A 27,656-nucleotide genomic window follows, 5' to 3' on the forward strand; every position below is an offset into this window, starting at 1 on the left:
CGTGGAGTCTCCCGAGCCTCCCTCCCTGGGCTGAAGCCCACTCTGTTCACAGTAAAGAACAAGGTGCTGAGTCACTCCGTTCACTAGTTTATTGAGATTTGGGGAGCTCCTTCCCCAAGAGACACCACAGTGCAAAAGGGACGCCACCTCCCGCCCCATAGGACCATCTTCCATCTCAACAGTCAGGGGTGCCTTCCTTTGGTCAGGATTCTCACCGAATGTCCACTGGAAGCAGCTCCCCAAACCCGCCCCCATTTCTTCTCCTTTCTTTCCCCCAGAAAAACACAAAACCAAAGGGAGCACTCTTGGGAGAGGACGATTGTGAGTGTGGACCGAGGGTGGTCCATGAGCGCAAAGGAGAGGCTGCAGAGTGCGAGCGGAAACCAAGTGTGACAAAGAGAGGATGTGGGCAGCCACACCAAACATGAATTGGGGAAAAGTGCGTAACAGTGGCCAGGGTGGGTGTGTACGACTCTGTTAGAAGAACAGAATGATTTTAAGGTGCAGAAAGAAGAGGGTACGCAAGGCACCACGAGGGCACACAGGGAAAGTGCATGGATAAGCTTGGATGTGTGCACGCAGGGAAGACATGCCAGACAAATGGCACACGCCCACCCACACACGCCCTCACAAGGACACACCCATGACCATGAGAGGGGCACACACAGCCATGAGGGAAGGGAATACAATGGAGCATATGCGGCCACAGGAAGGGTGGAGAAAGCACGTGTGAAACACGTGCGCACGCAGGAGCCTGTGCAGTGGGAACGAGCAGGGAGGGGAGGATGAATGTGTGTCTGGCAGAGAGGAGACTGTGAGCCTTGGCAACAAGAATGAGTGCCCTGCAGCAGCAAAATTCAAGAGGAACAAAACGTGTGCATGTGTGGAGGGGCAAGTGGGCTGGAAGGAGATTAGGATGGTGCGAGGAATGGCCAGGCCCTGTTAGGGTAGAGAGAGCACTCTGGGGAGACCCCTGCTGGATGGGAGCAGAGCACAAAGGCAAGGGAGCTGTGGGGTTGCCGTGGCAACGGGACAGAGGAAAAGAAGAGGGTGTACGTAGTGAGGCTGCTGAGGAGCCAGTGAGTGAGAAGCTTCAGGCCAGGTACAAACTAGGTTATGAAGTAGAGATAGAAAATCATACGAACGAATGAGAGAACAGGGCCTGGCTCCGGGAGTACTGGAGACCCAGAAAACCCCGGGGCTTGCAGAGGGGCAGGTATTTACAAGAGATGGGATGGAGTAGCGTTCTTCCCACCTGGGGCTGGTATCCCCTGCTTCCTCCCAACCCCCCTCCCCTTCTCCCTCTCCCTCTCCCTCCGCCTATTGGCCTGTCTCCCCTTACACCGCCCTCACTTGTAAAGCAAGTGGACTCGACTCCCATCACAGCTAAGCCGGTCGGGGGGCTCAGGGGGCCCCCTGGGCAGGGCCCCCGAGGGGTCTGGGGGTGTCGGAGGGTGACGCCGGGAGCGGAGCTGCTGCCGGGACTGGAGCTGATGGCGCAGTTCAGAGACTCGCTCCTCTTTCTGGAGGAAGAAAACAATTGGGCGAGTGGGAGACAGGAAGTCAGGAAGGGCCGGGGGAGGGAAAGACAGGCAGAGGAAACTGTGTGGGAGACGCAGGGGCAGGCTGGCAGAAGAAAGTAACGCGAGGCATGGGGGAAAGAACAGGGAGAGCCGAAAGAACACAGTGGGGCACCAGGTGAAGGAAAGAGATCAGGGAGACACAGGGGCTGGGGGAAGGGGACACAGGTCCATGCACACAGCTTCCAGTAACTCACGCACAGATTAGTGTCAACCCAGCTTGAGCACCCCCCAGCCTGACACTGCGCTGGCCTCTAGCTACAGCGGGGGCACAGTGGACACCCTGGGGACCTGCCCAGACCCCTCTCACTGGAGGGTACACTCAAGGCCCGCAGCCAGCCACCCCCAGCCCAGGGCCACCCCCTCGGCTCCTCCGCAGGTGAAGCCAACTGTGCAGCTGTGCTCCAGAGCCGCCCCCACCTGCCGAGGCCAGCACCCGATTTTACCTGAGGCCAGCTCCACCCTTTCCCCTTCCCCGTCCTCCGCTCACTCCCTGGCCGCTTGTCTCCTGAGACCCTCCCTTGGTAAACCACAGGCTCCGGAAGGCTGATCTCAGACTCTGCCTCCAGAAGCCGGACCTGAGACATGGGCCTCCCCGACCCGCCACCAGCCCTGCCTTCACCGCACACCTCAGCAATGATCTTCTCCAGTTCACGGTTCTCCTTCTCCAACAGCCGGGACTTCTCCTCCTCGTTGTTGTTGGTCGAGGACCCCGTCTTCATGGTGTCCTGCGCCTCTGACTGCCACTCCCCTCGGGTGATCAGCCTGCGCATCTGGGGGTGGAGGTTAGGGGCATGGATGGCCGAGCAGGGACAGTGTCAGTGCTTAGCTGACGGTGGCTTGCAGTTGAAAAGAACGAAAACAAGAGGAACAAGCTGGGCCCGAAACAAGGGATGAAGTGGGAGGAGGGGACATGCGACGAAGGCATGGAGGGGACACGGGCTGGAGAGGGTGGGAGGACACCCAGAACCACACCTTGGGCACGAAGAGCACAACCAGGGTGATGTACGAGGAGAAAACTATGGCAAGAGAGGCAAAGGCGAAGGCTGCATCCTGCTGGCTGGACAGGATCATGGTGACTGGAGCCGTGATGAGACACAGGACCTGGGGGCAGAACATGTTTGGGGTTGCAGATCTGCCGGCTCAGACGAGAGCCGAGGTCTTCTTTCCCCGGGAGAGAGTCTATGGGGACAGGTTCCTGGGGAAGTTTCCATTTGAAAAGGACCCAAAGTCAGGATCGTCCTCAACTCTAGATTGAGAAGAATGCCAAACAAACTGTTCCAGCTCAGCTCCAGCTCTAGGTCAACCCCTCCCTCAAGGCAGGAGCTCCCAGGACCTCTATACACACATCAGAGTCCCCGAGAGCCAGTCCCTGGGCATCCCTGGCAGGAAATCTCGACTCAGATTCCAGCCTGTGAACCACAGACAACTAATTTCACCTGTTTCTGCTTCCTCATCTATCTAGTGGGGATGCTAATATCCACTTCACTGGGTGGCTGTATGAAGATTAATGTGTGCTTTATAGACTGTAAAGTGCTTAACAAATCCGAGACATTAAAAAACGTTTGAAGACTTCCACCCAGCTGACCCCACATCTGGCACCTGATTCATCCCAGGCCACTCCACCTGGATTGCTATAGTCCGTCCCCAGGGTCGATGCCAGGGGTCTGGGGAGCTCACCGCCACATTGTAGATGGCCATGCCCACAGCCCGGTGGTCGTTGATCTTCTCGGTGGACACACTCTTGGTCTCATAAGCAAGAAAGATACCCAGCAGCAGCAGGAGCCCCTTGTAGCCATAGAAAATGCCTAGGAGGGCAGGAAAGGGTCACGCGGGCGACCAGACCTTCAGGCTGCACTCACTCCCCTGCTCTCTGTGCTCTCTACCTGCTGCTACTCCTCCTGGTCGCCCACAAGGAAAAGGGGGCCTCCTCTCCAATCCACCCATTCTGACCTAGCACACCCCTCCCTGTCCGCTGCCCCCACTGTCCACCCAACTCGCCCGACCTCACTCACACAGTGTCTCACTCCCTTATTCTCCAGGTGGGAAGACGGCTTTCCACGCTGAGGGTAGGTTTGCCATTTGTGCTTATAGGTCAGAGGGATGCTAAAAAGGCCAAAGGGGGCCTGACTCCTCACAGCCCCGGTCTTACTCCAGGGAGCTGACCAGACAGAGATGGTGTCAGGTCTGGAGATGAGGGTGAGGCATCATCACTGATCCCTCTGATGAATACAAGCTCTGCCTCATCCCTGCGTTAGACCTAAGCTCCTCACGCAAAAGACCAGCTCTCCCCATTCTCAGAAAAGATTAGTGCAATGACAAACAGGAGGACATTCGCACTGGGTGGACATGAGCTCTCTGCCTTTTTCCAAAGACACTTCTGCCTCCAAAGCTACTGTCCCTGCCCCACCCCACCCCCTGCCTTAGTGGCATCTTCCCCCACGTCCCACACACCAAGCCATGTATTCATCTTCTTGGAGCTGCAGTGCTCCAGCTGGGGCAAAATAGACACGTCGATATCTTCCTTCGGTTCCTCCTTGGCAAAAGTCTAAGGGAGAGACAGGGCCACAGGAAAGATGGTTGCCATCCTCCCCTTCCCACCTCTGCTCAATCCCTGACTCCCAACTCTGCCCCCTCTTTCTGATGAGATCCTCAATTCTGATGCCAGATCCCAGGAGCACTTGCCTAAACACCTTAAAAGTGCTTGTTCCCCCACCTTCCATGATATCTGAAGTCTGCACATCCTGCCAGCTCCCCACCACTTCCTTTCTTCAGAGGAATCCAGAGCCTCTGGTGCAGCTCCCTCCACGAAGGAGGTAGAGCTGCTGAGACGCACTGGGCTGGAAAACACCTCCCACGAGCGGCTCTTCTCCTCAAGACCACACGCAGCGCCGGAGGCCCTTCCACCACTGAGCCCCCCTCGGCCTCCTGACCACAGGGCCTTCTCCCAAGCGGTACCTCAATGGTCCGGTGCAAAGGGTCCACGATCTGCCAGATGGCGAGGGTGAGGACGTCCATGCCCACCAGCAGGCCCACCGTGGCATACAGCTTCCAGGGCTCCAGGGTCTGGGTGAACACACGGAGTACAGGCGTGTTGGGGTGGGGGTCCTCCAAACCCCGAGAGCCAAGGCGCTAGGGACCGAGGCATCGGAAGCAGCTCACCTTCCTCCACTCCTTCTTTTCCTCCTTCTTTGTGAAGACCGTGTGGACCCACCAGATCTTGGTGAACATGGAGCCGTAGCCCAGGCTAAAGCCCAGACCCAGGAGCCAGAGGCGGGCCTAGGAAAGGAGAGAGGGCAGGAAAGAACAGGGCGGGGCAACAGGTGGGACTGTGCCAGGATGGGGCAGGCTGTAGGAGGTGACAGATGACAAGGCAGGCGGGACGCAGCCGGTAGGGGGGCCAGGGGTAAGGGGAGCAGCGGGGTGGCGGCGAGTCTCCCTACCTTTCATAAATTCCTCCCATCCACCTTGGCTACTTTGCCACCTGGGTGATCGTGCTAAAAGACTGGGTTTTAGTCACTTCTGACTGTTCTCCAGTGCCTACAGGTTGCAGCCTGAACACCTCCAGATGTGGCAAGAGGCCTTTCACAACACGGTCCCACCTAAATTCCCAGGCTCATCTCCCCCCAGGCCCTCACCTGCCCCGTGCTCCAGCCCTGCTGAACTGCTCATTTGCTCGCCCTCACCCTTGAGTCTTTGCTACCCATAGGATGCTCCCTCTCCTCCTGGAGTAACCATCCTTTATTTCTCCAGCTGACAAAATCCCCTGCATCCTTCACTATTCAAATGCCACCTTTGGTGAGGTCCGCCCGGCTACTCTGACAGTGAGCTGCTTTCTCTTTGCTCCCACAGCAGATGCCTCTCATATGTCACTGCAGCTAACTGTCTGCTCTCCCCCTGCATTAGGTCTCACTGGGGACAGAGAGCCTCTGAGGAACTGTAGGTGTATGTGTGCACGAATGCCGTGTGCACGAATGCCATGTTCATGGATGCATGATCAGGACAGGCACAGGGCAGAGGAGAGAGGAGTAAGGAGGGGCAGGGAAAAGGGTGGGTGTTTCCCACAGCATAAGAGAGAACCAAACAAATATTGCTGCTGAAGCAGCCCCAGAACCTTCCACGTACCAAGAGTCCCACAAGGCCTCCTCCCTGTGTGAGAGTGGTCCCTTCCCCCAGCTCTCCTTGCTGTTGGTTCAGATCCCCCGCCTCCGTCCTTCCGAACCACAACTAAGGCTCCCACGGGAAGTCCCCAGTTCTTGTTCTCAGCCCCCATGCCACAGACAGGCCACCCACCATTGTCCAAGGGTTCTCTGCGCAAGACCCCCTTCCTTCGCCTTCGATACCTTCCCCCTCTTCTCTGCAAGACATGCCATGGCAACCTGGGAACTGACAAGCGAGCTCCAGAATGAAAACTTCTGGAGGCACAGAAAGAAGGGACGGAGCCAGACAGAGACCAGAGGGGCGATGCCAGGAGAAGGAACTGGAACAAGGGTCAGGGAAAGACAAGGAGAAGGACAGGCAGGGGATGGCGCATCACAGAAGGCACTCCTGAGGGGCCGGGAGAGCCATGCTCTGCAAGGGACCTGCCACCCCCTCCTCACCTGGCAGACGAAGGGGAACTGGCTTCTCCCGATGTGGTAACCATCCAGCCCGAGGGGGAAGACGGCAGCTAACGCCAGAGAGCAGCCCACAGCAGTCAGATTATTCAGGTTGGGCTGTGAGTTCTGGATGTAACTAGGGCAGAGGCAGAGGGTGGGAGAGGGAGAAGAGCAGAATTACCCCTCCTCTCCAGCGAGGCTCAGCTCCCCAAACGCCCTACAAGGGCCTGACCCCAACCTCAGGGCCAGGGGCAGAGGAAGGCAGGCTTGGACCAGGCAGCGGAGCCTCGAGAGACAAAGCCAGCTGGGTCTTGGCGGGGCTGCAGAGGGCTTCCTGCACGGGACCCCGCCATACACAATCTATTAGAGCCGCACACTGTGCTACCCGGTCCCAAAGGCTTTTTTTTTTTTTTTCCGTTAGTTGCTTTGGAGCAAGGATGGGAGTTATAGCTGGTTTCTCCTTTTTTGTTCCCATTGGTCACTGGGAAAGCAATAATTCAGAGTGGAAACCTCAAGGATGCACAGCCTCAGAAGCTACACAGTTTCCTTCTCACTCCCTTCAAGCAAATGACTGTTATCTTGGAGAAGCAGAAAGGACAGGGAAATGTCAGAAGAGAAACTTACCGGACATGGGAGTTATAGATGTTAAAGGACAGACAGACAACAGCTAGGACAATGCCCAGGCTGGAGAGAACGGATACGGAGATAAAGAGTTTCTGTGACAGGAAGCGGAACGTCTTGATGACCAAGGTCTGGTCAGCTGGGGGGGACCCTCCTGCATGGCACAGGGGAGGGGGAGGGGAGGGGGACGAGAAAGGAGGGAGGACAAAGGGATGAAGGTGGGACGGGAGAAAGGGAAGAAGGACAAAGCTGCTGATGGGCACCCAGGTCTTAGCTCTGAGGACAGGAGGCCCTAACTGCCCTGAATAGGGGCCGCTGCAGGTCAAATGCTCTTTGATGCTGGGGCTCTTAGGAAACAATCAGAAATGAGACTAGCAGATGGAGCTAGAAGCTGAGCTGTATCACTGAAGTTGTAGAGTCTTTTTTTTTTTTCGTTACTGTTTGTTCTTTGTGTTTTTCTGTCTTTCTTGTGGCAAAGGAAAACAGAGGGGAAAGAAGGGGATACTGAGAAATAAATTTTATGAGGTCTCTTACAACTCAAATCGAAAGCTGCAATAGACAATCATAGAATCATGAAGCTAAAGTCCCTCAAAGTACCGAGTCTGGCCTCCTAACCTCAGGAGGAAATTTTTTTCAAAAACTGATCCGTGATTTTACTGCTGTCAGGGTGATATTCCCAACGGTGTTTTTCAGTTATTATTAAAGGGAAGCTCAAACTTGTCAAAGAGTTCAAAGAAAGGAAAAAAAAAGACTAATTTCAATTTGCTTAGCTTTTTTAAAAAAAAGCATAATTTAGGCCATGAAGCATTTATAGCAATACAGACACTGTCCTAAATTCAAATTATAAAAAAAATTTCCAAACTCCAGCAGTACTGAGAACTACTAGATTTCAGCTGGGCAGGGCAGATGGCAGCTGTCTTCCACGGCTGTGTCTCCCCTCCCTCCTCAAGATGCCAAACCTTTGTTTGATCAATAGAGACCTCCTTTTGCCCACCTCGAGTATCTTTCCCATTTCCTATCATTTAGCTCACCAAGCACACAAAGAATATAATTGCTCCCTTTTTCTCTTTAAAAAGCACATTTTAGCAGAAGACAATTCAATGAGGTTTTGCAGCCTCTCCTACAGTTTAAGCAACCATTTTCCTATCAAAGCTGAAGAGGCAACTCTAGGATTAAAGTAGCTGGTTTAGATACCTCAAGTCACCAGAACATCTGGGAAACCCAAATGGAGTTTCCATTTCCCACCCCCTGCCTCTGATCCCCAGTCATCCCAGCAATGTACTATTTTTAAGAGTGCATTGCTACCAACCGCCTATTCCCTCTCCAAATACACCAGTCTCCCCTACCCACGTCTTGGTGGTTTTATTCCCTTTCTCTGAAACCCAGCCCCTGGCCCATCTCCCGGCATATTTCAACCTAATGGCAACTACCACCCCACCCTCATTCAAACACCATTTTTCTGAATTGTTCAGAGGGGTTGAAGGAAAATATAAACAGGATCCACTTACCAATCCACTTATCCGTTTTGGACCAGGAAAGGTCATCCTTGGTGCTGTCATAATAGCCAATCTTCTTGTAGCTGCCACCTGGATGGACGATCATAGGAGGGACCACAGGTAGGTAAAGAGCTGATCCCAGGCATTCTCAACCTCCCACTTCCCTAAAGTAGTTCTCCATGGTCGTATCTGATTTTCCCTTCACCTGAGCCCCTGAAGGATACTTGGGAGGACCTGGGGGTCACTTGAATCAGCAATCTGACTTAAAAGCACTATAGGGTGGATTCCAAGGCAACGCAAACAAATAAGAATATCTTATATGCTTAAAGCCCTTCAGTGAAGAAGGCTGTACAGTATGTCTGCCACCCATTCCACAGGCTCACACCTCAGCAAGATGTCTCTCACTGTGATTCTGGCTTCTAAACCTTTCAAGTGTTTCTGTTTATTCCCCCTCTCATGATAGACAGAATCACAGGATCTATTTTCCCAGAGGCTTTCATTTTAATTTTAGAAATTTCTCTTCCGTTGACTTGGCTTCTAATTCCTTAGACAAGTTGCATCTGCCTCTTAAAAAGCCACGAAGTGAAATTCAGTCACTCCTAAGATTTCTAGAGCTGCCCCAGTTACCATAACTCTCCCTTCTAAAGCCAATTCACACCCCTTTGACCACGACTGAAGTCTATCCCCTCTTGTCCTGGTTACAAAGAAGATCTGAGAGGGTGTGGGAGGTGGGGGGAAGGAAAGAAAGAAACTTTTCACAGGAGGCCAAGAAATGGTTCTTTTGGCCCTGCTCTAAGAGGCTGAGAGGGGGGTGGAGTTGAAAAACTAATTCAGAAGTTTTGCAAATACGTGAAGTGCGCTAAGGTATAAGAAAATACCATCTAGAAAAGCCAAACTATACGCACTACAGAAAAATTAGAAATAATTGTTTACAAATCAAGGAAATGCAATGGATTCCCTTTAAAAATAGCAGGTTTCCCAGATTCGGCTTTTCTTGAGTCCATGAGTGTGCCACTAACAAGTCATGAACCCCTCAACTCAAGCACCGAAGGGAAATCGTTCAAATCAAAGTGGGGGCCGCTGGGGAAGGAGAGTGGCTGCTTTCAATCTGCATGCACATCACCGCAACTCAGAGAAACCCACCCATAGCTAAGCTTTTTATTATCATTATTATTACTATTACTATTATTTAGAAGCTTGATGAAAACAATTAGAGGAGCGGGCAGGAGGGTAGGGAGGCGCCAAGGCAATCTTTTGATGTCTCCTCCTGGTGTTCTCCTCCCAGACGGTGTCCTAGCCCAGCCCCAGCCTGGCCCCCGACCTCCCCGTTCCCTCACCCCCCTGTGCTCACCCTGTAGCTGCTCAATGAGTGTCCACGCCATCCGAGAGCCACTGGCATCAAACACCACATGGCCCTGAGGGGGAGAAACATGTGGAGGAAGGCAAAGCGATAAAAGCAAGAGCAAAAAAGAACATCAGGAACTCTTTGAATCCTTATGTTTTTGATGTAATCGAGCTTCTGAATGAATTCTATTTATGGCATTTGCCTGCATATAGGACATACCCCAGATGCCTATACCCTAGATTTTAGAAACATTATTCTTTTGAAAAGAAGCTTCACCCAGGAGATTTGAATGGGAAAAATCCCCAGATAGAGCACCAGGGGACCTGGCTTCTGGCTGTGTGACCCGAGAAAGCCACCAAATCCCTCTGGACGCTGTTTTCCCCCACTTTAAGAGGAATAAGTAGATGATCTTTCAGGCTGTTTCCTCTTTTAAAATCCTATAATTTTCATCTGACTCATAAATATCGGGACTGAAGAGAAGTGAGGGGAGAGGTTGAAAGAAACGGAATATACCGTTTCCCTTCTAGCCTTCCGTGGGGCTTTCTGGTTTGGGGGCTCCTACTTCCCTGGTCTGAGACCGATTATTGCAGAGAGGTAACTGAGAAAGACAGAACGCATGTCTCCAGGAGAAGGAGCTGGGAGGAGTCTCTCTGGATGGGAGGACAGAGGCAAGTGAGGGGCTGCTGTAACTCACGGAAACACCCTCGAAGGACGAGGAGTTCATTGCCCGGTAGATTTGGTCTGTTATGGTCTGGTTGTTGTAGTTGAAGTCTTCCAGGCGCACTCCTGAACGGCCACCCCCTCCAGACGTCTTGTTCAGGGCCAATGCCAAGGCCCAGATGGCATCATAGGCCAGGGGTGCCTCCTGGAAGCCTCCCGTCTCCTCAGGGTGTCTTTTTAGTCGTTTGGTCAGTTTCTCCACAAACTCCTGGGACGTCTGGGGAGGGAAGAACAGGAGGAAAGGATTGGAGTGGGGGTGGGCTTCTGATTCTGCTCCGGCACTTCGACTTGAAAGGATGGTTTGCGTGCATGTTGTCAGATTGACAGTATGTACATTCAACATCTTTAACTATACCCACGTGTCTGTCTCAGATCAGAAGCTACTAGACTAGAGCAGGAGTTAGCTGGGTCCGATGGCCTTAGTGTGCACAGCTGCTAGCTCAGAACTGCAAACAGAGAAGTTTAATAAATAGATGCTCTGCATAATGAACAGCAAAGGATAGAAAGCAGAGAGGGCAAAGCAAAGACCTGGCTACGCCAGTGACGAGTGGCAGCGTTGGTGTTCTGTCAGCCTTCAGACTTTCCCAATAGAGCTGACGCAGGAACTAACAGCTCCTCCAATTCTGAAAGAGCCCGGAAAAGGTGACACCACAGCCTTCCTCACTCTGTCAACCAGGAAGATTTTTCTTTAGCATGCTAACTTCCTGCCAACCTCGTGTGCTTTCAGTTCACTGTCTCTTGGAGGGTTTTCAGAAGACTTGGGACTGCAGGAACACCCTTCACACATTTGAAGTCAATTATTCAATCCTTACCCACACCCTTCCCAACCCTCCGTCTTTTTTTTCCAAGAAAGCTAAAAAGAATAATAGCTCCTTTAGCTCTGTCATGAAATGGATCAAGAGACCCGAATTTCTATGCCTGGCAGTAACATTGTTTAGCTAAATGACTGTAAGTAAATTGCTTCAGTTTTTGGAAATGTCTTCCATATAATGGGGAAAATCACTTCTGCCCTTCTTCATCTCCCAGAAACTGTACGAGGAAAGGTTCAGTGGCCACCTCTTGGCATGGCACAGGTAATACACAGGGGCATTACACAACTCTGTTTAGATTTGGAATTTATTAATATACAAACATACTCTAATGAAGAAATGAATAGATGAATGAAGAATACATACAAATCTTTGTTCCTGGTGCCCTGCCCACTTTTCCTTCTATTCAACTTTCTGGAGACACGGGGGAGTGGGAAATGCAAAGGAAGTGTGGTGCAGTGGAAGCAGCCTGGGCTTTGAAGACAGGCAGGCCTGGGCTCTACTCCCCTTGAGGACAGGACCAGGTTCCATTCTGCTCTTAAACCTCAGCATCCAGCACTATGCCCAGCCCACTCTGGACAAATAATAAGTGTCTATAGATTAGGGCAGTGAAAATGCTCTGTTTGGTGGGTACATGTCATTATACATTTATCCAAACCCACCCAATGTACAACACCAAGTGAGCCCTCATGTAAGCAATGGACTTTGAGTGTCAATGATATATCACCGTAGGTTCATCAGCTATAACCACTCTGTTGGGGGAAGCTATCAATGAGTGAAGCAGGGAGCAGACAGGAAATCTCTGTACTTTCCTCTCAATGGTGCTGTGAACTTAATCTGCTTCCAAAAAATTGTCTTTAAGAAAAATGTCCATTGGATGGATAAATGGAAGGATGGCTTCTAATTCTAACTAAGCCCCCTACCTGCTATATAATCTGAAACAAGTTATTAAACCTCACTATGCAGTTATTCAGCTTTAAAATGGGAATAATATTAACTACCTTGAAGAGTCATTATAAGGATGAAATAACAACATGTATAAAATGCTGGGTATAAAGTAAGTTACATTTTCTCTTTCAACTTCATTTTTGTTACTAACATTGAAATCTATAATTCCAGCTCAGTATTTCAAGTCCTGAATCTCCAACTGTCTCTAAGCCATTTGTAACTATATAATCAATAACCTGAAATTATAAGTATCTAAGAATAAGCTCTATTTTTCCAACACTCCCCAGTTTATAAGATTGAAACCTTAGAATCACTTTAGACTCTTTGAAATCTCCAAGTCCTCTTAATTCTTTTGTTGAAATGTTTCATTAATATCACCACTCCTTAAACAGAATAATGTTAATCATAACAATAGCTAACATTTATATTGGCCTTACATATATCAACTTACTAAATTCTCAAATAATCCAATGAGGTAAATACTATTATATGTCCATTTTAGAAAGGGATAAGGAGACTAAGACACAGAACAGTTTCACTTGCCTGAAGTTATACTGCTAGTACGTGGAAGAGCTGGAATTCAAACCCATTCAAAGTCCATACTCTTCCAACTACCCTACACTGTCTCTGTAAGCTGAAATGTCTCTCTCCGAGAGCACCCGTTGACAGCGGATAGCCCGAGACTTTCTGAGTCATGCTTCAGCCTCCAAGTCCATCCGACCTTCAGTTCAAAGTAAACACTGCATCCGAAAATCACCCAGATGGGAAGAGAATCATCTGCTCCGCGTGTCGCCGTCCCCTGCCCGGATCCTCATACTCTCTGCTGGCTCCAGGTCACCACCACTAACACACTTGGCCACTGGGGGCACCACTGTCCCCACCCATGACTAAAATTACCAAAAAATCTCTCCCCTTTGGGTCAGCAAAGATGGTTGTAAATTTTCAAATGCAAATGTTACAAGGCGGCTTAAGGAAAACTGAACAACACAAATTCTGCAACCCATAGAAATTAGTGAAATGACCAAGTACAAATTTACGACCCTAAATTTTTAACAGCCCTGTCTGGCTGTCTCTCTGCACGAGAATAGGTGCCCAACGGTGATCTAAAATGTGTATCCTGAGGTAGATTTTTATTTTCTATCATACCCAGCTCTGACGGGACCTCTATCCCAATCAGAATCTACTGACAATCTCACCCCCAGGTGTGCTGCCTCGTACCTGATCTCTAGTACAGCTCCAACCCAGAGCTACTTTTCTCCAAAACCACTCTAATCCACTCTCCCATATCCTAAAAACGCTTTCTCTAAACCAGAGTTTCTCAACCTCTGCACTACTGGCATTTTGAGCAGGATAACCTTTTGTTGTAGGGACGATCCTATGCATTGTAGGTTGATTAGAAGCATTCCTGGCCTACTCATTAGATACCAGTTGTGACAACCAAAATTGTCCCTAAACATTGCAACCTCTGATTGAAAACCACCGCCCTAAGAGTCCCCAAAGTGTGTTCCCCAGACCAGTAGCATCTACATCCCCAGGGAGCCCGTTGAAATGTGAAGTCCCTGTCCCCACCCCAGACCCACTGAATCAGAACTTCCAAGGGAAGAGCCCAGTTGTGGTTCTGACAGAAGCTAAAGTTTGAGAACTACTGATCTAAATATAAGGCTATCCTTACAGAGTGAAGGCAACTCTGCTTCTTTTCTAAATCTCCTTGGTTCTGGGCCATAGACTCGACCCTTGCTTCTGGTCCACTTCTCTTGATCCTATTTGATTCATCTACAACCTCTTCTCTAGTCAATTGTTAAGATGGCATCTACCCTCTGAAAAATCTTGGTCTCTTCACCTGGCATTTTAGGCTACTGAGCAGGCCTAGCAGTAGCTCTAGACCTCAAAGGCAGACACCATCTTTCTCTAGAGATGAAGAGCCAGAAAGAGACCCTCCAGCTCATCCTGTTCAAAAGCCCAGAAGTCCCCCTATACCCCCAACCAAATCCTTGTGTCCTATCAGGAGCTCCTCTAGTTCCCTGCTCTGGGGCAGAAGCCACTATTGGCAGGTCCTGGGCTCAGGGTACCAACAAGCCTTTCTGGCTTTGATTACCAGCTCCTCTACCTTCACAGGTTCTCGAGGACAACTCACTTCTCAGGTGCTCTACAGGGAAGTGATCTTGCAGAATTTTTCCATCGTATTTTTCAACCAAGATCCCTTGGAAATGTCCCAGGACAGTATCCATGATCAGAGTACCTGTGGCAACTGACCTTTCCATCACAATCCACTGCAGAATAAAATTCCTGGATTTTATTTCTCCCTTGCTCAAAAACTGTCATCTGCTAAACAGTGTTAGCTGATAACAAGCTTGTTAGTGAGACTTCAGGGTTTTCCATGGGAGGTGATAGAGCAGAGGGTTTGGAGTTAGATTCAACTAGAATTCAATTCCAGCTTCACCACTCAGTAGCTGGTGACCTGCAATAAATCACTTAACCTCTCTGAGTCTCAATTTCCTGGTCTATAAAATGGAAATGAAAAGTCTACATCAGAGTATTGCAATGAGGATCACTGAAATCATGGATCTAAGCTCCTGGTTTACTACATAAAAGTGATTATTACTACAACTTTTAACAAATAAGATATTAGGGTGGCTTTACAGTCATTCACTCGCCCCTAGCATGCTCTCCAAAGCAGGTATTCCAGACCTGGGGCTACACTTGGAATAATAAGCAGACACATAGGTTGCCCTTATCAAGCTCACCCAAGATTCTCGTACTCTTTAAGATGCAGTGCAGAGCAAGAAAGCGGTCTCCCCGCCACACCACACCCTACTCACTTGTGCCCCTCACCTGTAGGCTGATTCCCACACCAGAGAGTGTGTCTTTTAGCTCCAGGTCTGTCACTAACCAGCTATCTGGAGCTAACTGATTTCAAAAGTCCCTCTACTTCTAAAATTCTAAAAGAGAATCATTAAAAAAGCATCAGAAGCCAAGCTAATTGAGTATCAGTCAGGAGTGAATATTAAGCAACTCTAAAGTGCTCTGAAGTCACCAAGAAAATAAAACGAATTTTTGCCCAGGAACAGCGCTCCTATAAAGGTGTGCTTGCAGATACAGCATCTATATTGTCATTAACGCCTCTCCCTCATTTGACTTCTTGCCGACTGCTCCTTATTTCCATGGTAACAGCTCTGCAACTCATCAGGGGCCCACTGAACACACCACTCTCATAACTCTCTCTTTTCTGCCCAAGGAAGTCACAGCAGAGGTGGAATCCACAGGAAACACGATGCAAACAAGTTCTGGGTAGGCAGAGGCCCCTTGCCTTCCTAGACCTCCAAACTCCATACCTGCTCCCCTCACCTAAGAGACCCCTTCAGTCCCCTCCATCTGCCCAGGTGCCAGCTTCCAAGTCCTCACACACTCACCATGTTGGAAATGCTGCGGGTGTTGGCAGGGTTCAGCATGACAATCTCAGTGGTGATGTGGCCCTCCACCGCCTCGGTCATCTCGTCCACTGTGCAGTTGATGGACGGGTCATAGATCTTGAACCAATTGTCGGCATACCACCCGATGAGGAACCAGACGTACTTCTTCCCGAAGAGCCGCTCCTTGTACACCTGAATGCAGAGGAGGAGGGGGGCTGGGTCTTTATTTTGTTTCTTTGTCTTATCTCACTTGACACTATGCAGCCTCTTCAGATTCAGAGAAGAACAGAGAATTGAAACAAGAAATCTACAAGTCTGGGGGTAGTAGGGAAGGCTGGACTCCTCCTCCTTCTAAGTGCCTCCCCAGCCTCTATTTTTAAGTGGTCTTTTCCAGCCAGACAGGGAAGATGGGATTCACAGGCTCCTCCAGAAACACAAAGCGATAGGAAAATAAGACCTGGAGAGAGTGTCACATGTGTGAGAAGACAAGGTGTGGAGTCAGAGCCAACAGACAGGGATTTCGTATTAATCCTCACCTCCGATTATTCGTTCAGAGATGCAGAGGGGAGAGCCCAGGAGACACCCAAGGCAAAGAGCCCACCCAGTGCCCCTCCATCCTCAGATTCCAACTCCACCTCACAAAAAACTTTCCGGGCTTCGGTCTCATAGAAAAGTCCCACGATGATCCGGGCGTCTTGGCGCTACAGAATGGAGAGAGAACAGAGCTTCTGAGGGATGCCGGAGGGGACTAAGCCAAGCACTTTCACAGCTTTGATTTCCTGTCCCAGAGTGCTTAGTGCAGGGTTCTGTTCAATGGGTAGTAGATAAATGTCAGCCAGAAGATGGAGCTAAACTTCCCCAGGAGATGCTACTGCCTCACAGAATCGAAATTATGTGACATGATGCAGGTGTTAGCTAATGCTACAGCGGTAATAAATTGCAATAGATTAATGTACCAAATCAACACATTGTACTTTTTTTTTTTTGGCCGTGCAGGCATGTGGGATCTTGTGGGACCTTAGTTCCCTGACCAGGGATCAAAACCACGCCCCCTGCAGTGGGAGCACTGGAAGCGCGGAGTCTTAACCCCTGAACCTCCGGGGAGGTTCCAACACATTGTACTTCTTAAACTTACGCAATGTCATATGTCAATTATACCTCAATACCAAAAAAAAAAACAAAAAACAAAACCTGTCCCTGCGTGACTCTCCTTTCCAACCCACCACTGTTTTCCCCACCCAGACCCTTGCAGGCTGGGCCCATCACCCCCTGCCATCCCACCTTAAGGTTTTTGACGGGCACAGCTGGATCTGAGAAGAAACTCTGACGGAAAGTAATCTCGATTCCAGCCTCCTTTACCCGTTCCTCCAGGTCGTCCAGAGTCTTGGGTGGCGATGAGGAGCAAATAGAAAAGACACAGGGTGCACAAAGGAGTAAAGACCGGAGGTAGTACAGGGGGCTGCGTTCTCAGAGCAAAGGAAGAGCCGTTCTGAACCTCCCTTCAACAGCCCTGTCCCCGGTGGGGAGAGTTCGAAGGAAAGCATCTGGAGTCTTAGGATGTAGCTTCCAGCTGGGAAGGTGCTTGGTGAGCCCCTCCTGAGGATCTGTGCCCAGGGAAGTCACCCCATCACCCCACTCTTACCTGACAGCCAAAATGGGGGAAAGGAAAAGAGAGGAACCAGAAAAGACAAGGCAGGGTCTAGTACAGGCAGGATGATGTCAACCTCAAGAGGCAAGTGGGCAGACAGACAAAGGCTCAGAGAATGTCCTGAGTCACTGAGAGAAGGTTGGGGGAGGATTAAAGAGCCACTGAACATGAGAGTGAATAGAGGACCCAAAGAACAGAACTAAAGAGAGGGAGCAGACTGTCTTCTCTGGGTACAGAGCCAGGTGTTTCCTTTCTTCCCCCACAAGTCTCCCTCTTCCCCTCCACCTCTCCTTGCATGTCCGCATCTCTGAATCAATTACCAGACCATGTACATGCACGCGTCTGTCTGCCTCTTTCTTCTCTCTTCTCTCCTTCTCCCTCCGTCCTCCCTCTCTATTCCCTCTCTTCCCTTCACACACGCCCACCACCTCCCCTTGAGTGCCTCTGGAATCTACTACTTCCATAGGTTCTTATCTCATATTCTCTCCCTTATCTTGCCTCAACTTTAGAGTGAACCTACTTTAATAGAACTGGGTCACTTGGAATCTGTCTGCGGGACAGAGCCTCAAAGCAGGAAAAAAAAAAAAAATCCTAAAACCAGAAAGTTGGAGAGGGTCCCAGAAACTCAACTTGTTCATTCCTCTGGCTACAGGAAGAACATGCACTTAACCCACTCGGAATGTGTTCTCTTTTGATAAAGAATCAAGGTCTTTGCCCCCCAAACGAATCCTGTGTCACATCTCTCTGTGCTGGGATTTGAGCAAAGGCTCCCTTCACCCTGTGCCTCCTCACCGAGGTGAAGACCTCAGTGGTCTGCTGGATGGTGGCGATCTTCTTCCAGCCCCACTTTTCGAAGAGTTTCACCCGGGTAGGATTATGGAGTGTGGCTGATGGATGAGTTCGGAAGAACGTAGGAAAGCGTTGCCGGTTTGACAGGGCCGGTGAACTGGAGCCATAGGAAAGCTACGAGAGATGGGGACAGGGTGACGTGTTTATGGCGGCCTCACTAAGAGCTGCCGAGAATTCCTTCAACCCTCCCCGCCTCTGGGATTCTCTCTCTCTATCCAAGCCTCCCTACCTCTGCCCAAGGAAAAGTGATTCTCAAAAGCCCCCTCCATCAGGGTGCCCTTTCACTGAGCTGACTTCCACTCCTTCTGATGGAGAGCAGGTCAGCTGCAGCCCTGGCAGGCCAGTGTTGCTAGGAGGCCAACTAGCTCAGGTCTGCAAAGGACTCTATCTCGGAAGTGGGCCCACTGTGGTCTGCAATACTCGCCCTCTTTAGTACAGCCCAGGGGACAGCCCCACCTTCTGGCCCCCAGGGCCTTGCTTACCACAATGAGGTTCCACATCCTGGCAGCCTCAGCCACGAGCGTGGACACGGAGCTGCAGCCAGGCATGAGGATGATCTTGATAGGGTCATTGTAGAGCAGCTCGTACAGGTACTTGGTGGCTTGGCCTGGGTCACACTGAACGAGGAGGGAGGGGATGAGGGAAGCTCCCCCAGGGCTCCTACCCTCCCTGCAACACCTACTCTTTTCTTTCCCCCAACAACCTAGTTACTTCCCCCACTACCCTCTGCTGAAACCCTTTTGTCATTATCACCATTTCTTCTCCTTCCTGAGTCTCCTTTCCCCTCATTCGTGAAACACCCTTCTCTGTCTTCCACCTGGCGCCTTACCCACACCCTCTGCTGCACACCCCCCATCAGTGTGTATGCAAACACTGCCTTCCCTCCTTTCAGCGCATCCTCAGACATCCCCTAGCCCACCTTCGCTCCATCACCCCGCCGCCTTTCCCCAGGTTTCTATGCTCCAAACATCTGTGAGTAGAAAAGAGTCTGCAGGAATATGAATAAATTTTTCCTCAAGTCCCCAGACAGCCTCCTCAAAGCCATATTATGAAGAGTCCTCCCTCACCTCTGCAAACTCCCTCTCCCACCTACTATTTTTTCTCCCTCTTCTTTTTTCAGGGCTAGAGATAAATAAACAGGAGAGAATAGGGACAAGACCACCAGGGGGTCCTGGCTCAGCAGATCCATGTCCTCCTGCTGGGCTCTGACATTTGACGGGTGCATTAGAAAAAGAAGACATTCAGGGGCAAAAGGGGGTGGGGAGAAACAAGGATGAGGGAAGAGCTGGGGAGAATAAATAGAATGGGATGCTCAAGAAACCAGATGCTTTTAGGGGTGCCTGAAAGAGAAGAATGGAGCTGGGAAAGTAAACAAGGCGCTGGAGGGGAGGAGGGGAGGAGGGGAAGTGAGGGGAGGAAGAGCCAGCCATGGAGCTCCCACTGCCTGTTCCCCTCCTGCTGAAATATGACATTTCAGAAGCTGCTGGAGCCCCAAACGAAGTGGGGAAGAAATGGAAGCCAGTGGGGAGCCAGGGCAGAGGGGACAGACAGGAGACAGAGGGGACTGGGGAGGGTGATATGGGGGTGGGGGGCAAGCAGAAGGAAATAAAGAAGGCCCCCTAGGGCCTGCTCGCTTCCCACTGAGGCCTGACATTTGGGACACGGTGGGAAGTTGGAGAAGGGGGAGCCAGGGGAGGCTGGCCCAAAGAACCAGCTCCCTGCTGCCCGCCCACCCACACCCCTGCTAAGGGCAGCGCTCAGTGTCTGCTCCACTGCGTGTTTGGAAGGTTCTGCATCCCTCCCACTTGGGCATCTTTGTGTATCTTTACCATTCTCACGTCCCACCTTCCCGCATCTATCACGCCAGATCCCCCAGCTTCTCCCAAGGGCCGTCTGTGGCCCTCTTTCTTGTCTGAAGAGAAGGTTAATAGATACAATGAGGACAGATAAGAACACATAAGATACAGGCAAACAGGGCAATGTACGCTACTCCAGTGTCTCTCCTGTCTCCTCATTCCTTCCCGACCTTCTCTTACACCCCTTTCCCCTTCCACGCCCTATTCATCACCGCACATCCCTTGTGCCGCGTGATTCTCACCCCCTCTCCAATAGACTTCCTCCGCTGCTGCTCTCGCAAGGAGCAAGGATCCGGATTTGCAGGCAGGAAACGACACTTTCTAGTTTGTCTGCCTTTCCATCTCCCCCTCGCTGCCTCTGCTATTTTCTCTTCCAGCCCCCCTTCTCTTGGGTCCCCATCTGCTCCCCAACACCTCCAGGGAATCACCTGTCATGGTGCATGAGTTTGAGCTCACACCCAGGGCTCCCCTAGCTCCCTTCAATCCCCTGTTCTAAAGCCTGCACCCATCCCTCCCTGTCCCTCTCCCCATACTCCCCCCAACCCCCATAGCCAGTTACCTCTCTTGCTCTCCTAAGCTTGACTCCTCCAGGGATCTGACCCTCTTTCTCTTCCTGCCTCTCCTACCCTAACTAATTCTTTTCCTGTGCCCTGCGGCCCTTCCTATAGGCATCCTGGGGTTAGCTTCATGGGATTTTGACTGGAAAAAGTGCAGATCCTTGGGACTCATCCCTGACCAAGGATTTAGAACCTGTATTTTTAACAAACTCCTCTGGGGATGCTTAGGTACACTGAAGTTTGAGAATCACTGTAAAAGCATCAGAAGGGATTCAAAGTTCCCTAAGAGTCCTTGTGCCGTCTTCTCCCCAAGCGCCCTATCTTCAACCCCGCTTCTGCCCGCTCCTTCCTCACATATCTATATCTAGGTGTAGATTGCTGTTCTAAAGAACGAATATAAATCCTCAGTCCACCCCAGGTGTTAGATCACCAAGGGCTCCCCTCTGTGCTCTTTCACTCTCCCCCAATCCCTTAAGTCTCCAGGGCCTCCTATGAGAGAAGATAGATTTGAGGTCCCAAATCGCCTTCCTTCCATGTGCCACATCCTTCCCCCATACTCCCAATCATTCATGTAGGGGATAGGGGTGGGAAAGGAATCTTGCAGGACTATCCCCTACTACCCCTGGACCCAAATTTTCTTACTTTCCCCCCTCTCCCTCTTCCCCACCCCCCTAACCCTACATCCCATTTCCCTTCTCACATCTCAGAGGCCACAGTGCTGCAGGGAAGACACTTAGGAGCCGAGTTCCACACGATGCCCCAGGGTCTCTCGCTGTCCCCAGCCCTCCTCCTGGTCCCCCTTCCCCACTGCCATTCTTTCCTGTTCTCTTTCTCTTCCTTGCGTCCGGACTCTTCACCATCCCCATGCTCTGCGGGGGCTCCTGTGTGGACCTGTAATCCCACCATTTTCCTAGTGCCTCTGCCCATCCCTTGACCATTAGCCTTCCCCAACCACAATATGCCATATAGTCCCATAATCCAGGAATCTGCGACAGGGCTGGGGATGAAGGGATGAGAAAGAGTCAGGTAGGGACCACAGCTACCTTGCTGTTTGTTGTGATAAATAAACTAGAGAGCTCAAGTCCCTCCAAATTTTGCTCATTGGGTCCCTATTCCTTCCAGCTCCAACCTGCTGCCAAGATTTACCTTGTTACCATGGTAAATGTAAACCCCAGATCCAGCTCCCGCCTCATTCCCTCCATCCCCCAACCCATCCCAGGGTTAGTTTACTCTCTGGAGGAACTGGATCAGCTCGTACCCCAAACCCATCCCCAGTTTCTCCAACCACCCCCCACCCCGGCACTTCCAAGGGTCTCCGGGAGCAGAAGGGTCAGCCTTGCAGCGTGATTAACCACCTTGAACCCCTAGACCCTCATCTTGAACCTCCAGCCCTTGAGACTCTCCCCGAGCTCGCGCACCCCCAGCCTGTCTTCTGCTAGTCACACATGGGAGGGGTCTGCCTGGCAACCCCAGGAGCGACTCACGCTAAGGTACATGCAGCTGGCCCCCTGCCCCCCACCTCCCACCCACTCCCATGTCCGGGGCTACCTTGCTGTCGTGGTGGATGAGCTTGAGCTCATAGTCCGGCAGGATGTCCCTGCGGCTGTTCACGTCCTCCAGCGCCATCTCCACCGCGGGCTGGCAGGCCTGGCCCCCCGGCCAGCCCCCGCTCATGGGAAACAGCGCCCCGATGTACACCGCGCGCCGTTCTGAGGAGGGGTGCGGGGGGACCCGCGGGTGAGGCCGCGGGAGATGAGGGGAGTGGGAGGCCCACACCGGAGCCACCCCCGCCGCCATCACCACCAGGAGAGGCAGTGGCCACCCCAGCTGGGGAGAGGGGAGCCCCGGACCCATGGCAGGGGGCGGGGGTGGCTGCTGGGGGAGGAGGAGGAGCTCAGGGGGGACACTTCTCCCGGGGAGGGCTGCTGAGGGGATGTCGGGGAAGCGCCTCCATTCCTGGTTTTGTGCGGAGGAGAGGGATAGGGCCTCGGGGAAGCAGGGGGGGTTGGCTTCGTACGGCCCCCACGGCTCTAGCTCCCGCCACCGCCACCGCCACCGCGGACTCTCCTCGCGGACTGACTGACCGACCGAGGGGAGGAGGAGGAGGGAGATGCAGGGCTGGGAGGGGGCTCTGACGTCAAGGGCGGCGCGCGGCAGCCGGGGTGGGGGGGCAGAGTTAGGGAGGGAGGAAGCGGGCGGGGATGGAGGCGAGCGCCGCTGTGGGAACCAGTGTGAGAGGAGGGGAGGAGAGGGAGGATGCGACCCCTAGGGTGAAAGAGATGGACGAGGAAGGGAAGGATCCCACCTAAGGGAACATTGGTGGAGGAGGAACGAGGCGAAGGGGCGTGCCGGGAGGGCGGGGTGGGCGGAGGGAGCCGCGGGAGGCTGAAGCCATGAGGGGCGAGCGATGGAGAAGGGGAGGACGAGAGTGGGACGCGAGAGAAAAGGGGCTGGCGCCTAAGCGTCTTAATGGGCGTGTGAATAGCTGGGGTGAAGGACTGAGGGTGGTGAGGGAGAGGGCGATGGGAAAGGTTTTGGAGAGAGAGGGAGAGCTGGGTGGGGAAGAGGGAGGGCCGTGGTACAGGGGGAGGTGATGGGGGTAGAGGAAGGGAACACGGGGCTCGGTGGACAGAGGCTGAGAAAGGGTGGTGGGAGAAGGAACTGAGATAAAAGAGAAGGGGAAGGGCGTAGGGAAGGAAAGGATGTGGGGAGGAGCTGAAGGAGGGAGAGTGAGGCCTGGCAATGGGTGAGATGGCTGGGCCAGGCTGATGGAGTCAGCAGGTGAAATCCTAGGAAGGGGGCAGGCAGGGAAAGGTTCCAGAGAAGGTCGGAAGGAACCCCACAGGGGAGGACGAGGTGGAAGCTCCGGGTCTCCCAGCACTCTGCCGCCCCCTGCTGGGGCTCTGCCATTAGGCCGAAGCGGAGTCTGGGAGGAGGCGGAGCCGAGGGGCGTGCAGCCAAGCGGGGAGATGGGAGGGACCGCAGCCTCGCAGAAAACCGGGACTGGAGGCTGGAAACAGGTAGGGAAAGAAAGGGCCAGCCGCGTACTGGGGTGGGTGAGGGAAGGTGGGGGAGGAATGGGAAGGATGAGAACTCAGAGCCTAGGGGCAGAATCCCTGGGGGTGGAGGGCGAAGAGTGAAGGGTAAGGGGATTGCTGTGCACGCGATGAGGGTTTCCGATCTCACCTGAGTGTGGCGTTCGATTCACTGGCAGCAGGAAAGACGGGGATCAGAGAAGAGTTACCAGTGGTGCCCAGCTTCCCAGGCCTGATCTCCAGCCCCCTCCCACACCTGTCCATGCCGAAGAAGACCGGGGTGGGGGGGGGGGGGGAGCAGAAGCCTGCGTTTCTGAGGGGAAGGTGCCTGGGGATAAGAGCAAGGTGGGGCTGTGGGTCAGGACTTGTTGGTTTTCTTCTTTTATTTCTCATAGGACAACAGAATTTGAGACAGGTGTGCCAACAGCTAAAACATGGGTAGATCCTGGTTTTGTGGAGCCTAAATGTTATAAAATTTGGGGGTCTCTCTTTAAGCGGAAAAAATTACAAATGCAATTGATTTGAAACTATTGCTGTTAAAATATCTTACTTTTGCAATTTTTACAAAAACCTATGACCATGTGAACACATTATTAGAACCTTCTACATTATTCGAGCACAAGAAGAGGCCTGTATAAGTGAGGAACCCTGGAGCTTAAACTTCATTAGCTTCTTAGTAAATCCACCCCTGGCTGGGAGTCCCACTTTCCAGAATGGAATGGTAAACTACAAGCAGAATAATTAGTGAGGAAAGCCAGGTCCAAGGATCTTGAAAGGCAGAGTGTCTACAAAGGTAGAGGAAGCATGAAGTATGCCTGCATCCCAGGAGAGAAGACTGCAGAGGGAGAATCTGGGTGCCCGGGAAAGGGGGAAGTTTGCAGAACTAGATGGAAAAAAAGGAGGTGGTGGACACAAGACGGATTCCCTTGGGGAATGATGGAGGTTGTCCAGGAGGTATAGAAAAGGACTGTCCTCTTCCCACCCCATCCCTCGGTAGTCCTTAATACTCTGACAATTCTGCCCCCACTTTTAAGTCTTTTAAATTTTTACCCTGATAATTTTCCACCCCGGATAGCCTTTTCAATATTATCGATTTTTCTAAATATGATATATGATTTATTGCTGAGTCTTTACAATAATTCAGGTATATAATGAAGGGAGAGGGATCAATTCTAGAAGAAGGTTATGCATAGAAAGTTCTAAGTTTCGAGAAAGGAACTGAGGCCGGGGAAAACTGGAGTAGTTAAACCTTAAGAAGGGTGATGGAGGGAGAGATTCACAGGAAAGGAGAAAATGTGAGACCCAAGGATTGGGAGCACGGGGAAGATATTAAAAAAGAGAAAGGTAAAGGAAGGAAGCCCCCAGCATAGATAAAGTGGACACGGGGGACTGCAGCAGCAAGTTTGAGGCAGGTGGATGGAGGAAAGTGTTAAGCATTCACCTCTGCCTCCCCCATGCCCCCCATTTTGTATAGCACCCTATTTTTCCCCACCATCCATTCCCACCCCACTCCCATCCTCTGACAAGCGTCCTCATCTGCTGCATGCAGGCAGCTGTTCCCCTCACCCTGGCAGTGGGGCTTGGGGGTGCTCCACTGGCCCTGACTACAGATGCTCCGGGAGCTGCCCACCAGATGGAAGTCGGAGTCACACCGGAAATCCACCCGGGCTCCGTCCAGAGCTGGGAGGTCCCCACCCGTCAGGAAAACCTTCCCATTTTCCAGGGTCAAATAAGACTTGGAGCAGATTCGGACTGTGGAGACAGGAAAATAGAGACAGGCGAGTTGGAGAAGACTCCTTCCCCCTAGGGAGCAGGGAGGGGGCTCAGATTTGAGTTTGGGTCCACAAGCATCCTACTCTGCAGGAAATCAGGTGTTAAAAGGATTAGCTTCTCTAGCTGCCACTCCTCCCTTAACCCTGTAAGCATCCACACATTCCAAAAAAAAGAAAAAGAAAAAAAGAAAAGAAAAAGAAAAAGCATTTCCATCCTAGGAACCCAAGATGGAGCTATAAGCACATAAAATGGGACCTCTTCAGAGTCAGCTACAGTGGGCGGTTCTTTGGCTTTGAAATGTGTGGATGTATGTAACTTTAGATGCACAGTCAGATTTGCCTTATTATCGTTGGCTTATACTCACGTTAAACTGGGTTTTAGTTTGGGGGTATATGGTCTCTCCGTTGGAGACAAGTATTCGAAAATGTGATGAAATCATTTTAGAATATTTTTGCATAATCTGCCACTAATAATCCTCAAAGAGACTAACTCACAAGATGAATAACCAAGTTATTTTCTCAAATGGGCAGTGGCCTAATGAAGGGAGGATGAAATAAAATGTGCAGGCTGCTAACTTTGCTGCCTGCAACTGCACACAGCAAAGCCCCTCTTACGTAGTAGTTGTTCAATAAATGTACTTGTGAATTTAGTTACAATGGATTTAAAGTGCTGACTTGCAAGCAATGATGCTAAGTTTGAGACAGGAAGAAGAATTCGCTTGAAGAGGAGAGGGGCTTTGAGAGGCTACTCACCACAGCGGCTGGGTGTGTCCATATCTGTCCAGGAGCCGTTGGCCAGGCACTTGCGGACCTTGGGCCCCACGACCTCGCGCTCCCCCCGGCACACATACTCAATCTCATAGTCCACGGGCAGGAAGTTGATAGCCTTCACCTGGTCTCGAGTCAGGCCCCTGTACCTGATGCCCCCTTCCCAGGGCGGGTGTATGATCTGGCAACCTGAGGGGGTGAGTCCAGAGGCAGGCGGAAAGAGAGGGATGGTGGGGAAAAAGGAAAAGGCAGAGTCAGCAGCGGGAGGCAGGGGAGGGTAGGGCGTGGTCAACGGGCAGGTGGAGGACAAAGGGGATGGGATGAGGTGCGAGAGGGTGAGAGTGGGGAGGGGTACAGACCCTGGGCGGAAGGACACAGCGGAATGAGGCAGGGTCAAGGAGCTCACAAGTAGGAAGGGAAGGGTGCTGGTTGGGGTAATGGAGAAAAGTAACTAAGAAATCGTGAAAGGGTATGCTATGCGAGTGAGTTTGCTAAGAAAGGCTAAAGGAGAATCTGAGTTGAATTAGCATGGGGGGGGGGTCTTACAAGGCCACCTGGGCAGCAAGGTGGGACCAAGGAAAAGGCGGAACTGAGGTAGCAATGGGGGGCCCAGAAAGAGGGGCGGGGTTGAGGGAATAATGCGGGGTCACAGGAAGGGGGCCTAGTGTGGTAACCGGGGGCCAGAGAAACGGGTGCTGGGTAATAATGCGGGGTGATGGAAAAGAGGTCAGGAGTAGTAAAGTGGGGCCGAGGAGACGGGGCTGCCAGGCCGGGATGCTACGTAGGGCCGACGGGATAGTAGAGGGGATGTGAGGAAAGGGGGAGTGGAGTGGAGGGGTGCCCGAGGTCGCCGGAGAAGGGTGCACCTTCCGAGGTGGCGTTGGGGGTCTGCGCCCCGCCCGCGCCCGGGGGGCGGAGGAAGAGTGGCGCCAGCGGCAGCAGCAGCAGCAGCAGCAGCATCTGAGTGAGAGGCGGCCGTGAGGACCGGACCGAGCCCCGCCGGCGCTGGCCCGGACCCGAGAGGCGGCCCGGCCTCCCTCCGGTCGCCTCCCGGGCTCCGACCCGGCTCAGCCCGGGGACCCGAAAAGCGCCCCGTGGAGGAGGCGGGGGCGGAGCCCGGCGCGGGGTGGGGGGAGAGGAGGAGAGAGAGCCTGTCCCCACCCTCCTCCTGCCTCCCTCGGCCCCCCCCACCCTCCCGGGACTCCACCTCTCACCACCTCCTCTCCCCCGGCCCCCGCGGCTCGCCGGAGCCCGGCTTCCCCACGCTCCCCGGATCGGCCGCCTCGCCGCTCCCGGTTCCTTCCCCGCCGCTCCTCTTCTCCCGCGGCCCCCAGACCCCCGGCTCGGCCCTCCCCGCGCGCCCCTCTCCAAGCACTGCCTCCCCCGGGCCCTGGCTCTTACCTCGGCGCTCCGGCCCAGCTCCCCGGCTCTCCCGGGCCTCAAGGCCCCAGGCCCCGCCGCTCCTCCCCGCTCCCCCCTCCTCTCTCTTCCACCTTCCCCCTCCTCCCGACCCTCCTCCCCGCGAATCCGGGCTCCTCGCCGGCCAGGGTCTCTCCTCCTCTTTCACCTCCCCCAAACCCCACCCCCGTCTCTCCTTCCCCGGGGCAGCGGCGGCCGCGGGAGCGGGGAGCCGGGAGGGAAGGA

At 52.5% G+C, this 27,656-nt stretch overlaps 1 protein-coding gene across 3 annotated transcripts; it reads right to left on the reverse strand.

Moving 5' to 3' along the window:
- Positions 1-67: 67 nt before the first annotated feature.
- GABBR1 (gamma-aminobutyric acid type B receptor subunit 1) lies at positions 68-27,656 on the reverse strand. Of its 3 annotated transcripts, XM_073810482.1 has the most exons (23): positions 27,414-27,656; positions 26,879-26,972; positions 25,998-26,201; positions 25,039-25,224; positions 23,624-23,644; positions 21,986-22,146; positions 18,507-18,641; positions 17,968-18,138; positions 16,809-16,910; positions 16,163-16,228; positions 15,528-15,719; positions 10,335-10,577; positions 9,647-9,710; positions 8,308-8,385; positions 6,803-6,953; positions 6,182-6,314; positions 4,743-4,859; positions 4,539-4,646; positions 4,035-4,128; positions 3,261-3,388; positions 2,556-2,684; positions 2,210-2,353; positions 68-1,523 (listed from the first exon to the last, which is right to left on the reverse strand). In XM_073810482.1, exons 2-23 carry the CDS (start codon positions 26,970-26,972, stop codon positions 1,350-1,352), a joined length of 2,895 nt encoding a protein of 964 aa, XP_073666583.1. In that variant the 5' UTR covers positions 27,414-27,656; the 3' UTR covers positions 68-1,349. The 3 variants fall into 3 exon arrangements, with proteins under 3 accessions (XP_073666583.1, XP_033719521.1, XP_073666584.1); XM_033863630.2 differs by lacking the exon at positions 25,039-25,224; XM_073810483.1 differs by lacking the exons at positions 25,039-25,224; positions 26,879-26,972; positions 27,414-27,656 and having other exon boundaries at positions 21,986-23,800; positions 25,998-26,851.

The sequence above is a fragment of the Tursiops truncatus genome, chromosome 10, assembly GCF_011762595.2.
Source record: "Tursiops truncatus isolate mTurTru1 chromosome 10, mTurTru1.mat.Y, whole genome shotgun sequence".
In the NCBI taxonomy this organism is placed as follows: Eukaryota; Metazoa; Chordata; class Mammalia; order Artiodactyla; family Delphinidae; genus Tursiops; species Tursiops truncatus.

What these genes read in the sequence shown, in the direction of transcription:
- GABBR1 (XM_073810482.1), bottom strand. Translation starts at nt 26,972, where the DNA reads ATGCTGCTGCTGCTGCTGCTGCTGCCGCTGGCGCCACTCTTCCTCCGC. An exon ending in CAAAACGGATAAGTGGATTG is followed by an intron (nt 6,954 to 8,307) that starts GTAAGTGGATCC and finishes TGTGCCATGCAG; the next exon opens with GAGGGTCCCCCCCAGCTGAC. An exon ending in CTTTGCACCGGACCATTGAG is followed by an intron (nt 4,129 to 4,538) that starts GTACCGCTTGGG and finishes TCTCTCCCTTAG; the next exon opens with ACTTTTGCCAAGGAGGAACC.